At 43.0% G+C, this 16,530-nt stretch overlaps 1 protein-coding gene across 2 annotated transcripts in view; it reads left to right on the top strand.

Moving 5' to 3' along the window:
• Positions 1-15,938, top strand: part of CACNA1I (calcium voltage-gated channel subunit alpha1 I) — a 163,930-nt gene extending 147,992 nt beyond the window's left edge. Inside the window, exons 29-35 of one of the 2 annotated variants that reach the window (XM_063133554.1) lie at positions 680-801; positions 2,356-2,676; positions 3,294-3,440; positions 7,815-7,928; positions 10,236-10,401; positions 11,886-12,082; positions 14,640-15,938. In XM_063133554.1, coding sequence (XP_062989624.1) covers positions 680-801; positions 2,356-2,676; positions 3,294-3,440; positions 7,815-7,928; positions 10,236-10,401; positions 11,886-12,082; positions 14,640-15,350 — 1,778 coding nt within the window. In that variant the 3' untranslated portion in view covers positions 15,351-15,938. The remainder of the gene's footprint in view (positions 1-679; positions 802-2,355; positions 2,677-3,293; positions 3,441-7,814; positions 7,929-10,235; positions 10,402-11,885; positions 12,083-14,639) is intronic. The other variant, XM_063133555.1, reaches the window with a different exon arrangement.
• The last annotated feature ends 592 nt before the right edge of the window (positions 15,939-16,530 follow it).

Consider the following 16,530-nt stretch of genomic DNA (forward strand, 5'->3'; position numbering starts at 1 on the left):
TTTCATAGTGTTGTTTCCTGTCCTAGGTCGACAACCCTCCAGATAAAGAAATTACAGATGATGTCTGTTCAGAAAATGATTTTACCTTAGAATTTCAATTTCTGTTTCCAAAAAGAATAGTTGGAGGATAGATAGATAGATAAGTAGATAGATAGGCAGATGCCAGCTTAATCATGACCATCCACTTTGAAATTATTAGGTTAAAGTATAGAGTTCATGGGATGCTATGTACACATCAGTGCAAAACCTGAACAAACATTATATGCACTTGTAGCTGAGAATCTGTTATTCTTAAGTGGATTAGAAGTTTAATCGTTTACTTTGTCACACTTGTCGGCTTTAACATCTGGCTCCAGTGCATTTGCTGACTGTAGCCTATGTATGGTAATAGTCCATTAATTTTAATGGGTAGTGTAAATGCAGCATTTTTACAGTGTAGGATCGGAAGGCAATTGAGAAATATGGTTTGGTCCTTCCAAATGTAATAATGGCTGTCAGACATTGGTCATTTCAGCCATTCCAGCCTTTTGGCGAAAAAGAATATGAAAAATCTATTTCAATGTAGGTTTAAATATAAAGCCAGAATTAGTATTACAAAGAGATGCCTTTTCAGCTTTTGCCCTTTGCTGGAATAGAGCCACTTGTTTTATTTTCTCACTAATAAACTCCTTCTTTCCAGTCTGCAATGATGATAACCCCTGTGAGGGTATGAGCCGTCATGCCACCTTTGAGAATTTTGGGATGGCCTTCCTGACACTTTTCCAGGTCTCCACTGGTGACAACTGGAATGGAATTATGAAGGTAACTTGGGCCATTAATGGGAACACATCTTGTGCCCCAAGAAAAAGTATCCTGAAATGGAAATAGATCCAGATGTCTTAGAAGTGTGTGTGTGAGAGAGAGAGAAAGAGAGAGAGGTGGGGGGGAGGGGAAGGAATTTTGTCAAGAAGAGCTCATGGGCTTAAAGTATCTGGACAATGAGACAAGGCCATAAGTATACTGCGGAATCCTACAGTAGTTCATCTAATACTGCTTCCCAAGCAGAAGAAAAGTGGAAGACAAGGATAGGGTTGAGGAACATTGCAGGCACCCGGTCTGCGGCCGCCAAAACATGGATATGGCAAGAAGTGTTGTTACTTTATTGAGTGATGGCAGGAGTTGAGCAGAACTTGACTTGATGCATAGAGTTCATCTTGGGACCGGAGGTGAAATTTCAGAGCATTATCAGAACTTGCAGGGATCTGAATTTCTGAAGCAGAAGATGGCAAGAAAGGAAAGGGAGTAGGGAAGTTCTGATACAGGCCAATGTGATTATCCTTCTTACCACATTAAGCAGATTGCCATTTTGTGGTATCAAAAAAATTAGTTGTGGCAATGCAAACTCTTCCCAGGTGAAATAGTGTTCTTCTATCCCATTAAAGCTAAAAGTATCATATTAGTAGAATATGGATCAAGAGTAGTGTACAAATATTGAATTGGATCAGGCCCTTTGAAAGAAACTTTGGAACTTCAAATGGACAACACTCATGATCCCTTGCTCCTTTCATTATGTGAATGGCTCCTGTTCAGCCATTCAAATAATCATCTTCCTGACTGAGGATCCCCACCTAATGTCTGTCCTAGTTCCTCCTGACCTTACAAGAGTGAGACCAGAACCCTCACAGAAACACACATGGATGAGCTCTCCAGAGGAGGGAGGACAGGTATCTTCCCTACCTTCACATAGACCAGCCTTTCCCAACCTGATGTCCCTAGATTTTGTTAGACTACAACGCCCATCCTCCCTGAGCATTGGCCCTGCTTGCTTGGGATGATAGGAATTATAGCCCAGCAGTAACAACTAAAAATCCTGGTCAAGAAAGAGTGGTGTAGACTCTAGTCACTTAAATGAGTAGCATTCTATGCTAAATCCCCAGTCTTATCAAATATATATATATTCCTCAAAAGACAAAATGGGTAGTTCTTCAATAGTGTATTAGGACAGGGGGGAAATATTTTATCGGCATGCTTCCCAATCACATGTCCTGGAATAAAAAGGTGGTCCATTTGACAGTTAACTGGGACTGGCCTTTAGCTGGTATGTTGGGAAATAGACTTCCTCTGCTTCCAAGAAACATTGGAATTCAGGAAGGAGGGAGAGTTCTGTATCAAGAAACATTATACATGAAGAGGTCTAATTCCTACCTAGCATCTCTGTTTATGTATTTTGTCTGAGGGAGCAGCCATATTTGCAGTCATTACTTCAGCTTTTTCTCTCTTCCTCTTTTTCTATGTATGTGTGTTGGGGTTGGGATTGTTTTGTTTGTTTGTTTGTTTGTTTGTTTGTTTCCTTCTTTTTTCGGCCCATTCCTCAAGGACACGCTACGTGAGTGCACCCATGATGACCGGAGCTGCCTCAGCAACCTGCAGTTCATCTCGCCACTCTACTTTGTCAGCTTTGTGCTCACAGCCCAGTTTGTCCTCATCAATGTAGTAGTAGCTGTACTCATGAAACACCTAGATGACAGCAACAAGGAAGCACAAGAGGATGCAGAAATGGATGCTGAGATTGAGCTGGAGATGGCACATGGGCTGTGCCCCCGTGGTTGTGGTGCACTGAATCCTGGACAAGAGGGAGGAGGTGGGCGAATGGATCCTGAAGGACATCTATGCATGGCATGTTACTCTCCTGCACAGGTAGGTGGAGCTTTTTTGCTTGCGAGCAAGACTTTGGCACATTGACGTGGGGAGAAGAAGGGCAGCTTAGGTTTTAATACAATGTAACTAGCCTGCATTCCACTCTAGGCTAGATGTTTTGGTACATTGGTAGAGTGCCATGGAGCCAGAACTTGGAACAGCAAGGGGTACTCTACAGGAATGAGGTCAGGGCTCTATGAGGAGTTGCAGAGCAGAATGAAAAGGGGTGTTGTGAGGCAGGGTTAAGATGCCTTAGTGGAGGTACATTAGAAAAGCACAGAGGGTTCTGCAGGGCAAAGTTCAGGTACACTTGCAAAGTTGAATAGGAAGATTCTGTGGTGCCTCTCTGCACATTGTCAATGAGCCATATTAGTCCTTCCATTTTACATCCTCATGCAGGGCCACATTCTGCCTCCTTTATTCACATTCTCTAAGACCCTATACCTCTAAGAGCCTTCTGGATTTTAATGTGGCTTTTTGCCACATGCAAAGTTAACCGTAGGAGTGCAGGCGGCAGAAGACGAAGCCTGAATTCACACAGAAGAACACTGAAACAAACAAAAACGTGGAGTTCTCAGAATAATTTCTCCCATCCTCCCCCCTTTCTTGTCCCCTAGGAGAACTTATGGCTGGACAGTGTCTCTTTAATTATTAAGGACTCCTTCGACGGGGAGTTAATGATCATCGATAACCTATCGGGCTCCGTCTTCCATCATTACTCCTCGCCGGCCATGTGCGAGAAGTGTAACCATGACAAGCAAGAGGTAACCTGTGTGCAAGGATATGGGAGGGGGATCCCCCACATGTGTGAGAACACACCCACACACCTGCTTTAGGCACTTGAGATCTCCCTGGGATGGTCTCCCGGTTGACTTAGACAGGCGCCTTGAGTTTTGTTACCAACATGCATTCCTGAAGGGATATCCTTGGCAGTTGGGAAAGTCTATTTGTTCTGACCAGAAGGTTGAATGGCAAGACAGCAATAATGATGGTAGAAAAGAATATGGAGTTATGTGGAGGAAGGGTAAGTCATTGTTATGGAGACACAATGCAAGATCCTTAGGGAAGACAGTGCTCAGGTTTGCACTTTGAGGAGAGAGGATTTTGGGAGGGACACAGTGTATTGTTCCGCAGTTTAGACGTTTCAGCTATCAGTTTAGCAAGGCATTGGAAGCACAGGCTTAGTTTTAAGTGCAGCTCTTGTTCTGAATTCCTATTACAGTTGACTGGACTGAGGCATTTTGTTCAGCATGTGCTTAAGGGTTTGCTGGGTCTCTAGGAAGCTAAGTTCCTAAAACAAGTACATTTGAGTTAAAGTCAATTTTAAACTTGAATTTAAAGATGTTGGGCACCATCTCTGTTTGTCTGTCTAGCTCTGAGTGCTTCAGGTATTCTGTATGATGGAAATTGCTAATAGTAGGCACAGGAAGTGGCTACAGTGGGAGAAACTGGAGGTCTAATCCAGGTGTTAGTGACTGTTGTAAGTAATTCCTGGCCAGGGAGATGTCAAGAACTCATGTCATTCTTGCATACCACAGGTAACACAACCATTCATTGTCATCTCTCTCCAATTAATTTGAATATTTAGTTGTATGGGCTTCAGCGAGTCAGAGGAGTCCGGTATAATTTTCACAAATTAAGATTATCATTGGTAGATTGCTGACATGTCCATCCAGGGAAAAGACTAGATTTGCCCCATATTCCTGAGTGAGGGTACTAGATTCTATAATATATTTTTAAAACCAATGCTTTCTTAGTTCATACCTGTACTTATACCCTTGATAATTGGCAGATGAAACATTTTGTTTTCATTTAAAAGAACATTGCAATGGAAACTTATAAAAGTTGTAATGATAGATATTGTAAAGTAAATAACTGAGTTTACAGAGAATCATAGAGTTCACTGCCGTAGGAGATCTGGGTTCTAGTCCCCACTCAGCCATGGAAACCCACTGGGTGACTTGGGGCCAGTCACAGACTCTCAGCCCAACCTACCTCACAGGGTTGTTGTTGTGAGGGTAAAGTGGAGAGGAGGAGGATTATGTACGCCGCCTTGGGTTCCTTGGAAGAAAAAAGGCGGGATATAAATGCAATAATAATAATAATAAAAAATCACATAATTCTAATAATAATAATAATAATAATAATAATAATAATAATAATAATAATAATAATTCCAGTAATCACATTCTATTGGATGGTCAGTACAGTGATGCTGGAGTAAAAATGGGGTGAGGGAATCTTTCGCACTTTAGTGTGTGCACTGAGAAAGACTCAAAAAACATGCACCACACTACAGAGATTTACACCCATATTTTCCATGAAGATATCATCTCCATGTAAAAAAAACCAAAGAGAGGATCTATGCCTAACGTTATCAGCCTTGCACCAAAATATTGTCTAGATATTTCAAATTGAGGGGTGGCCTGCGTTGTACAAACAACCCAGTCGGTTGCTTGGGGTGGCAGCATTTTTAAAGCAGTCTACCCTCCAAGAAGCAGTAAGCTTCCTAAGACATCCAGGTATATTTCCAAGATATTATATCGTACCCAATGAACTAATGTATCATAATCTTTATTTAACTTCAGCCATGAAAATGTCATCCATCATTCTGATACAGCATCTCACCAAGCATCATTAAGTGCTCCTATCTATGATAAGTCATAGTCCTTGGTCATTAGTTCTCTCCTACCCAAGCAGATAGTTAAGCACTGCTGCAGACCCAACAGAATTCTTCAGTAATCCTTTAATCTGAGCTACAACATTTAGTTCAAAGGTTCCCAACCCTTGGGTCTGGTGGACACATTTGGAATGTTTCAATCATAAAGTACTTGAGTATTCTATAGTCTAGGCAAGCTATAGTATTAAATGTAGTACATTTTCTCACCATACTAACCTCTTTGCTCTTTTCATGGCATTTATCCTAATTTTGTTATCTGTCTCTGTGAGTTTTGCATACATGCTAGCAATTTGTATTGGTGGCACATGGAGTGGTTAATTGGCATCAGTGCATAGTGGAGACTAGTAGCTTGGAGCACAATGTTTTTCTCTTTATAATGTGTTAGGTGCCTCTTTTGTGCTGGATTTCAATTGAAAAGTTTGCAAAGCCATTAAAACAAAGGTTAATTGTTCTAGCCTTTTGTAATCCCAGGGGACTGTAAAAAGTTACAGACCAGGAAGCATTGTCTTACTTTTTCTTGCAGATAAAGGATTGGATCCAAGATCTGCCTTCCAAAGATGGAAGGGCTCCATTCACAGAAGGTGCCTCTGTCTGATTTTTGTACCACAATCCACCCCACTCAGCAGGGTCCCCTGACTCTCTCTATAGCATTTTCAGGGGACTGGAGGAGCTGTCATGATGAGACAGGAGCAGGGAATTCTGCTTCTGCCAGCCATATTGCACATACCTAAATCTGGATCCAATCCATAGTATCTACATTCATAGAGGGGAAGAGTTAAGGATGTTTTTATATGAGTGTGATAGTTGATGAAACACATTAGATGAGTGGTTTATACAAAGTTTATGTTTTCTTTATGTGTGTAGATATTGTGCCTGATAGTTGTGTTGTGTTTTAATGTGGCGTAACTGTGGTTTTCCTTTCATTTCTTTTTTAAATGTTTAGATCATTGGTGGTGGTTGTACTTGGCTTAAAACTACATTTTACATAACATTGGACACAATCCAGCACACCAGTGAGCATGCATAAATCCCATTGACCTCAAAGGGATTTAAGCAACACATAGCTATGCAGTGGATTGTGGCCACCATACTCTAACCAGAGTAGTTCAGTAGATAGCTTCCATGGAAGTACTGTGGTGTTAGTGATATGATATCACTATGATATGATATCATTGTGTCCTTGCGCTGGATTACATCATGACTGTGGATTACATCATGACTGTGGATTACCATTTTGGAAATCTACTTCAGACATATCTTCCATTCATTCCCAAATGAACTATCGGTCTGAAGGAGTCCTAACATATGGCACTGCCACTGATTCTGTTATACTTCCTGTCCAAAGCCATCAGCTCTCCATGTCATCTTCTGTCATTCTTTACATGCACCACATGCATATTCAGTTCTTTACAAACACAAGACAGCAAAAAGACCTTGCCCGCGGAGCCCTGCAAACTAGGACAAGATAATGCAGTTAAAGTACAACCAGAAAATATCAAATGCCAGAATAGATTAGTAGAAGTCCTCCAGAGAATAGCACTATGAAAGTGGTACCTTTTGAAGGGGAGGATAGGTAGGATGGATCTCAGGAAAAATAAAAGGAAAAAATAATCCAAAGAGTGAAGAGGAAAAACTAATCCAAGGAATGGCATGGGAGAAGATCAAGGTAGAGTGTCAGAGTATAAATTTATGGTAAGAAGAGAAACAAAATCTAAAGATATAGCAGCATAGATTTGTAAATAAGGAAGATTACCTTGTTAAGTGGAGAGGAAGAGGAGGAGGAGGAGGAAGAGGAAGAGGAAGAGGAAGAGGAAGAGGAGGAGGAAGAGGAAGAGGAGGAGAAGGAGAAGGAGGAGAAAAGTAGAATGACAGCAAAGTTCAGCATATATTTATATTCCTGTCCCAGTATGCTGCAATTACAATAAAAAAGAAGCAGGGAGCCCAAGAAGGAAATAGATAAAAAATCCAAGACGAAAGATGTTACTGCTGCTGGAATGAAGGCATCACCATCATCATTCTGTTTGACTGGGAGAGGCTCTACTATTCAAGCAAGTGTGTCCTTTCCTCATCACTCTCTAGAGTAGATTACATTATCCCTGCTTGGAGAATCCGCCTGTCTTTCTACAACCAGTGCCGACTCAGTTACACCCAGAGTCATGGAGCCAAAATCCTTAGGGGTGAATGAAAGACCTTCTCTCTACCTTCCCGCCAACGAAAATGGTGATCATGAATACTTCAACTGAAATGGTCCATGAGAAATACTACGGTCTCGGTCTCGCTCCCCTACCTTAAAAAAAAAAAAATCTTTCATTGTATGCAGAATTGGGTTAGGACTCTGTAAACCTCATGTGTGGTCTTCCTCCTTGTCTTCAAATCCTTCCTTAAAGCCGCGTGACTGATTGAGTGACAGTATCCAGCTGTGTTGTGTGAAAGCTTAATTTTTCACCCCTTACTGCAGGTCCAGTTGGCTGAAATGGAAGCCTTATCTCTCAACTCTGATAAGTCTTCTATCCTGTTAGGCGATGATGGAGATAACCACAGTGTTGATCAGCCAAGCCCTAAGGAAACAAAGGTAATGCATTCTGAGCGCTTGGGTACAAATATATTGACCACCGTCCTTTGCAAGGGTCAGCAGCCTTCCCTGGAATTAAGCTTTTCCCAAGAAGGAAAATTCTGCAAGGTGGTGGCAGGGAGAGGGAGCAGCTTTTTTTGCTGTGATTGCTTAGGCAGTATGAGCTGAGTACCTCCATCATGCTGTCTGATGTAGCTTCCTTCATGGAACACAAGGCCCATGCATGTGTGGAAGACATTTTCTTTTTCTGCCACACTTGTTCCTGTGAAAGAATTCCAATACAAATGCACAGGAATGTGCAGCACAAACTGCCCAGAGCCAGAGCTCAGATAATGCTGTGATGCGCACAGACAGCCACCACTAGGCCCTACTCTCAACCCCAAACCTAACAGCTAGGAATGCATCTGATTCAGACAAAGCCCAAACTGTATCGGACCCCTTTGGACCATTTCCGGTGCTTCCCGAGTTGAAGCTGGAACCGAAGCTTGACCCAACACAAGGCTCTGTTCTTGATTTGGCTTCAGAAAGGTGAACGGTATGTTTCTGCAAAAATAGTGACTTTTGCTTTAGGTTCTCTAAAGGCTGATGAAGAGAGGAACAAGGGAGTAGGTTGAATGACTGACAGGTCCACTTTCTAAGCATATAGAACATTTTACTAGGTGTTTTCTAATCATTGTGCTTTCGGGGGAAGGCAAGGGTGGAGCCTTGGGACAGCCATTCTTCCAACACCACCAGACTTCACTATGAAAAACACCTTAAACTGGTTTTAATTCATCAGAACTCTCTAGGCCGTGCATCTATCCTTCAGAAACCTCCAAGTTTCTTGCCTGGAGACACCTCTATGATAAATGCTGTTTTCATACAAATTTCCCAAAAACTGTGGGCAGGAGAAGTGAATCACTCATCACCACCACCCAATTTGAGGATTCCCCTTCCACATAAACCTCTGCCCCTATCCTTTTGAAATGTCTTTACTATGTGGGGCTACTTCTATTCTCTCTGATATGTTCAGAAGAATAGTCCACAAGGAACATAGGGAGATAAGCTTTTCTTTCCCCACCCCCACCCTGATATCCTCAAATTGTAAAGGCTGCTATTGCATGAAACTCCCTGCACTTAATTAATCTTAAACTTGACAGACTCGATCACCTCAGAAAGGACAACTATCCCTGCAAATTTCATCCCATTTTGGCAAGACATATAAAAATTATTGGCATTTCCCTTTTTAAAAATCAAAATACAAAGGAACATAGCACAAAAACTACTTAACCTATTTTTCTGAAAATTGACAAGCATGATCCCCTCCTAAGGGCTACCTCTAACAAACAGCCTTCAAATTGGTCCAAGCAGAATCAGTCTGTTTTCTGAAGCATCAAATCAGGGTCTGAGTCAAATCTTGTGGCCAGTGTACACCTCTCCTAACAACGAATGGCACTCTGTTAGGCTAAAAGTTCTGCTCCCTGCCTTCTACTGGAAAAGAGTAAACTATCCACTCTTCCTCCTAAGAAGACATTCTATAGCTTTCTGAAGCCTTAGCATTGCAGTTTGGGTGTTGAGAGAGACTGTCATTGGAAGCCTCCATCCCAACTACCTTCTTAATGCATTAAGATCTAAAGGACCTATCAACACCCTACCTTAAAACAGAAGGCATTAACTATTCCCTCCCCTCCTGTGGATGGATGCAGCAGCAGCACCCAGAGTAACAGAAGTGGATGATATATGTGTGAATAGATAAAGTGGGGCACACAGGGCACTATGGGACAGCTGCTATAATACATCTACGTGCAGAAGACACATTTTCTCCCGGGCTTTGGATGCGATTTCTTTTTTAACGAGTTAGTACTGGTCATTGTAGGGTGAGTGTCAGAGTGCTAGAGATATTAAGAGGAGGAAAATCCCTAAGAGCAGGGTAAAGTAGGGAGATAAACTGCTGGAAACAGCAGCAGAAAATTATCATGTTTTGCTACACTCCAGTCCAAGCCCCAGTTGCAAATCATTGTGCAGTGATTTATTTATTACATTCATACCCAGCCTTCCTTATGTCACAGCACTCAAAGCAGCATATAAGGGGTTCCCAGGCAATCTTCCATCCAAATACTGACTAGATCCAGACCTGCTTATCTTCAGCAAGACAGCGACATCATGTGCCCTCAGACAGGTGTATCCCACACATATTTGAATACATCTCTCAAATCTTGCAAAACTGCCTATTGTTCAAAATAATGGTTTGAGCCCTGGTTTTACTCACTTTCCTTCTCTCTTTTGTGGATATATGTGAAATATGTGAAACATCTTTATTCCAACTAGGATGGTGAGGACAGCCCTAACTCCATGGAGGTTGCAGGTCTGGAGGAATGTCTCTTCCCTTTAACAAACACGGAAGTTCCTCCTGCTCCAGAAAGCTACCTATGTGAAATGGAAAAAATCCCTTTCAGTCCAGTCCAGTCTTGGCTTAAGAATGAGAGCAACCAAGGTACACAGTGCCCTCCTGTTCAACTGGGTAATACTGGTTCAATTGGTGCAATGCAGAGACTGGGGTGGTGTTGAGCATTTATTATCCTACAGTTTGCACTCAGGTACAGAAAACTGATTTCCAATCCATGCACATTCCATCAGTTCCAAACCGTGTACTTGTAAATGATTTACTGTGCTGTCCCAGCCCTTTCCCACTCACCTCTCAAAGGGTGGGGGATGTAAGTGTATGCCTGTGTACACCATTCATAGCAGACACCATACATGGTTTTGTACTGTATCTGTAATCAAGGACAAAGAGTATTGTAAGAAGTGGCCGTGAGAGCAGAGACCAGCTTCGTAAATCGTTGTAAATCTACGGGCTACAGTTCCTGTTAACTCGGTGTATAAACTCTGCTCTTGCCCATTGCAATGTTATTTATTCCTTCATTACTTATTTCATTTCTATCGCCCGCTCTTCCTCCAAAGTCTTTAGGGCAGCATACGTGGTTTCTGTACCCTTGGCACCTTTACAACAAGGTCCTTAGGACAGCAAAGACACCTTTGTACAACAACCTTGTGAAGTGGGTTACTATGAAAGATAGTGACTAGCACAAGGTCAGCCAGCGAGCTTCATGTCACAGCACAGAATTACCTTTGGCTCTCTCTCCCTCTAAAACTGAAAAGATTGCAAAGTAAAGCTATGCTGTAAGTGAAGATAAACCCTGGACTCTCGCCACAGTCCCCCATGCTAATGTACTGTCAGATGGTGGATTTGTCTAATCCTCAAGTGCATATTCAAATTACCAGACGTGTTGGTTGATCATCCCTGGACGTATTTTCCCTCCTCTAGAATACGGAGGGAAGACTAGTCATCAGAGAAGAAACACAGCTGGAGTAGCAAGGCACAGCCTGTAGGAATCAGGGAGAAAATCGTTTGGTTCATCTTTTAATACAAACCAACCTAATTTGCACTTCCCAAAGTAACATGAAAACTGGAGTGCAATTCTTCATCAGTATTTGCACTTTTCAGAATTTTGCAATGCAGTTCTCTGATTTAAAAATTATGAAAAAATGCATACATTAGGGGAATTGTGTACAAAAAGGCGTATATTATGCTTGCAAAATTTGTATATATTAGGGGAAATGCATACGATTTTCCATGCATATAAAACACGTATGAATTTTTGTGCACAGTTTTAATAAACTGATACAGAAATGGGACAGAATACACTTGTGATTGAAAAAATCTGAATGTTTTAGAAAACGAAACAGATTTGTCCATCCCTAAGTGCCAGCCAAGGTGAGCATGAATGAGTGCTTCATGCAATGGGGATGGGAAATGGGGGGAAGTAAGTATGATTACAAGCAGAATGGAGTTTGATTTCTTGGGTAACGTGAATAATTCACCCTGTGGATTTCTGAACTTGGTAGAAAAAGATTTGAACGGTGGGGTTTTGACCCTTTCTGTTTCTATGTTGATTTCTTCCTCCCTGACTCTGCCAGGCCCTCCGACCCCCTTCTCTCCAGATGCATCCAATCCTATGTTGCCAGTACGAGCGGAGTTTTTCCTTCCAGCTGTTTCTGCAGATAACCCAAAACAGGAGAAAGCTTCCTGCCCAGAGAGTCTCCCTAAAATCTCCCTGCAGGCTTCCTGGGTATCACTGCAATCTCCAAGTGTAAACTGTTCACTTATCCACCAGGTAAGCGAGGCCCACGCCTACCATGCCTCTATCTGCCCATAGTCAGATGCTTTAGCCTCATGTGGAATGGGGAAAAGCTGATGTGCGAAGGAGAAATATGTCACCTTACATGCATTTTGCACTCTTTCCTGAAAATAAATAAATGAAATCCACATGTACACCAGGTTATAGCAGAATTAACCTCATCTCAGAAGGAGGCTTCATAACTGGTTGCATCCATGCAATTGCAACATCCATGGAACTAGATTTATGCTCCAAGGGCTAGATATTAGATCAACCTATTATAAATACTTCCTTGATTTGGCTCCCACAATTGAAAAGTTGTGAATGAAACACAAGTCTGGTAGTGAGGAAAATAATTGGATGAGGGAAGAGGGTTATTTGTTTACTTAATCTGGTGCTCAGGTCTTCTCTCAAGGCCCTAAGCTTTTCCATTCCAAATTATGCTCTTGGCTTTGCCTTGAAAGGCACAAGGTTGAGGTGGAATGTGTAATTCCGCCCTTATTTTGGCGCCTCCAGGGTAGGCCTCTCATGTCCCAATCTACCCTCTTTCCTGTTTTTTATTTGTTTATGTGAAGATCTGAACCTTTCCAAATGCATGCATGGGAAGGGATCCTCATAGGAATTCCATTGAGTCCTTCCTCTTATTCCCTGTGGACCAATACCAAAGGGTGCTGTGGGGGCATAGCAACATGCATGTCCATCATGACACAATCTTCCACAACTCACGTAGACTTATCCAGTAGCCTATTCCTCTCCAGGCCCTTAGAGTCAGACTTCTTCAACAAAGAGCATGAATTGCCTGTCTGAAAGAAGCCTAGAGTGGGTTGCCAAAAACCTGCATTTGAGGTGTCGAATGGTCTCCCTTGATCTGTAGCAGCTGAACACATTGATGTACCCTGTTGATGTTCGACAGAGGCTCCTGCTATCAGGGTACATGAGTGACATAAATTAATACCTGAGATTGCTTGAGTTTCCTCTGCATTTGCTATCCAATGTTTAACTGCCTATTTCTTATTTTAATTTGATGGACAGTTAATGTACATGTAAGGGACATTTTATATGTTATGAAATTAGTAGTTGTGGGGAGAATATTGGATAGAGAAAGGGTTCAGCAGCCTGCTCCTGGCCACCATTTCTCCGTATCAGGTCTTGCTATTTTACAGCTATAAAGCATTCTAAGAGGAATCTGTTTCCAGATGTATAGTTCTGACCTTAAACAAGAGTTGGGCAACCTTTTCACTGTGAAGGGCTGAATTCCTTCATGAGCAATCTCTTGGGGACCACATGTTGATGGTTGGTGGGTCCAAAGCTAGTGGTGAGCAAGCCCAGAGCCAAAGGTGGGTGGGTCTGAGAATGTCAGAGAAATGTGCAATGGAATCAAATGAGTTCAAATTTCTATGAATCCACCCCATGGATTCCGCGTCAGACCAGAGCAGATTGCACAAATTTGCTGACTGTTTTTCTAACTTCTCTGAATTTTGTGCAAATTTATGGAAAATATGCAAAATTAAAAAACAGCTGAAAATATGCATTTCCCCCAGAGGCTAAAGGGTGAAAATGCACATTTTAGGTGGATTTGCGCATTTGTGCAAATGCAAATTTGTGCAAATTTAGAAACCCAAAAAAACTCAAATTCCATTGATGAGCAGACAACAGAAAGAAAAGCATCTGATAGCCACTATCTCTGGTGGCTTTTTAAAAGAAAATGGAGATAGATCTATCAATAGTTAGCCCACAGGGCTAACGGTCATCTTGTCCCTGTGGGGAAGAAGCAGCAGCAAGGGAATTGGGAGCAGGCAGAGAACATCAGGGCCTGCTTCAGTTGGAACCCCCCAGGGCTAATGGTCATCTTGCCCCTGTGGGGAACAAGGAGCTGTTGGTCTCCATTGGGAGATGAGAGGGGGAAGCAGGGCCTTCCTATCAGTCCTGCTAAACAGTCTCCTTTATTCCTTTTTCTTTCCCCCTTCTTCCCTTCCCATCCCCTTTTCCTCATGTGTCATGTCTTTTTTTAGAATGTAAGCCTGAGGGCTTCTTTACTGATCAATTGTAAGCAGCTCCAGGAGCCTTTTTGGCTGAGGTGCAGGATAAAAATACTCTAAATAAATAAATAAATAAATAAATAAATAGTTATGGGGCGTGACAGATAAGAAAGGAACCTCCATGATCAGAGGTAGTGTACCTCTGTTAGATCCTGGGGAGAAACCAAGGGATCTCCATCACCAGGCTAACCATAGTTCAAGACAAAGTGCTAGAATTGATGACATTTGATCTTGATCCGTCAAGGTAGTCCTTACAGTCTAAAATGGTGAAGCGACGATTTGGCCCATGTGTTGGTGGTACACGCTGCTGTTCTCAGCTGACAGTCCTGACTGACCACTAAGGTTTGCAATAGTGTCCATGTACCTACTGGCTGACGTTAGAGTTGTGGCTGGGTGGGGGGGTGTAATTTGAACCTTCCCTATGGGTAATTGCTGATGCCTCATTCCCCTCAACCATATGATAACAGCTGAGACATCAACTACTCTGCTTCTCTTGTTGCCTCTTGACCCTGCAGACCACAGAGAGTGACACCTCCCTAGATGACAGCAGGAGTAACAGCTCAGAAGGCAGCTTGCAGACTACCCTGGAGGACAGTTTAAACCTCAGTGACTCACCCCAGTGCGCGCTGGACCTCCCAGTAGCACTGTGCCCAGTGCCAGCAGCAGCCACCCAAAGAGCTTTGGTGGCACCACTTTCCCCTGCCTCTCGGAGGCAGAGCTTGCGGGGCCGTGGGATCTTCACTCTTCGGAACATCAGGCGGCACCAACGGAGCCACAGCAGTGGAGGAAGCACTAGCCCAGGCTGCACGTACCATGACTCCATGGACCCTTCTGATGAGGAGGGTGCAGGGAGTAGCCTAAGGGGTGGGGGCAACAACAGTGAGCAGTCAGAGACCCTCAGCAGCCTCTCCCTGACTTCTCTCTTCTCGCCACCCCCTCCACCCCAAGGCATGGCGCTCGTGAAGAAGTGCAACAGCACCAGCAGCCTCCACGCCAACCCTTCTTCGCGGGGCTCTGCAGCAACTGAAGCCAAGCAGTTCTACTCGGTTGACCCAAGGGGTTTTTTATCCATGCCCTCCTGGGTGACGGACTTCTGCAAAAACAGTCCTTCTCCAAGGGCGGGTGGTGTGCGAGAGGGCTCGGACAGAACTGGGACTGCTGACTGCAGCTCCCCAATTCCTTCTGAGTTGCAGCTGGGCAGTGGTGTCAGCAAGAGGAACAGATGAGTCTCCCCGGGGCAGGGAGGAAGAGTGAAACGTGAACAAGGGAGCGTGCTTTGGCCACCATTTCCTAATGGCAGTTCCAAAAGGGAGAACTGTGGGAAAGGAGACGCAACCAAGCAACATATAAATATGTACGTCCCTGTGTGTGCTTGCGTGTGTATGTGTGCGTGTGTGTATGTGTGGAAAACAAAGACTTTTGTACCATACCTCAGAGACACGAGAGAGTGAAAGCAATATGTGAACACCCCACCCATGCATGGGACCACCGCCTCTGCAAAGACAACAGTGGGACAAGGGAATTGGAAGATGACAATGCTGGGTTAGGAGGGTGATGCGCCTCCAGCCAGATCCCTGGCTGGAAGCAGCCGTTTACTCCTCTACATATACAAATATATATGTACAGATATATAGAATGATTTATTTATTTTTTTTACAGAGAGCTTAGGACTTCCAGAAAGTGCTGAGTGTGAAAAGGGAAGGGTCTTGGGGAAAATGAATTTCAAAATGAAATGAAGAACCAAGCTGGGGTTTAGAGCTTGGGTATTTCTGTCAAGGAAAATCATATCATTCTGCTCGTGCTTTTGTATGGAAAATTAATGAACCCCCCTATTGTCTAGATAGGAGGGTCAGAGCAACTAGATGTGTGAAGATGCTCCATGGAGATACTTGGATGGGATACAACAAGATTGCAGCTGGGGGTTGTTGTCTCAGTGTAGTTGAGCAACTCAGGTAGGGTCAGTGAGACTCCATTCCTTAACTGTTAACTCTAAGGATTGTGCTCATCCAGCTGAAAAGTCTAGGTGGGTCATGAAGCGTCAAAAGCTATACAGGGCTGGTTTAAAAAAAGAAGAAGAAGAAGCTTAAATGTGACAAGAAGAAGAGACCAAGTAGCAATTACCGAGTGGTTCAATCTCATTGATTTTGCCCATTTTTGGTCAAAGAAAGAAAACTGCTTGGGGGGGGACCACTCTTGGATTGTTAAAGGTTTGGAGTTAATAGTTTATTTTCCTTACTATTCAGTACTTGTGAAGAATCTATTTTAGAAGCCCAGAGGTGCAAAAACCATCTCTAAAGAAAGGTATGCCATTTAAAAAAAAAAATTGAAAGGGGAAAAAAATAAAACTCGTGATAATGAGCGAGAAGAACAGAGTGGATCTGGAATGTAGAGCATAACTAACCTCTC

Source organism: Elgaria multicarinata, chromosome 9 (assembly GCF_023053635.1).
Source record: "Elgaria multicarinata webbii isolate HBS135686 ecotype San Diego chromosome 9, rElgMul1.1.pri, whole genome shotgun sequence".
Taxonomy (NCBI): domain Eukaryota; kingdom Metazoa; phylum Chordata; class Lepidosauria; order Squamata; family Anguidae; genus Elgaria; species Elgaria multicarinata.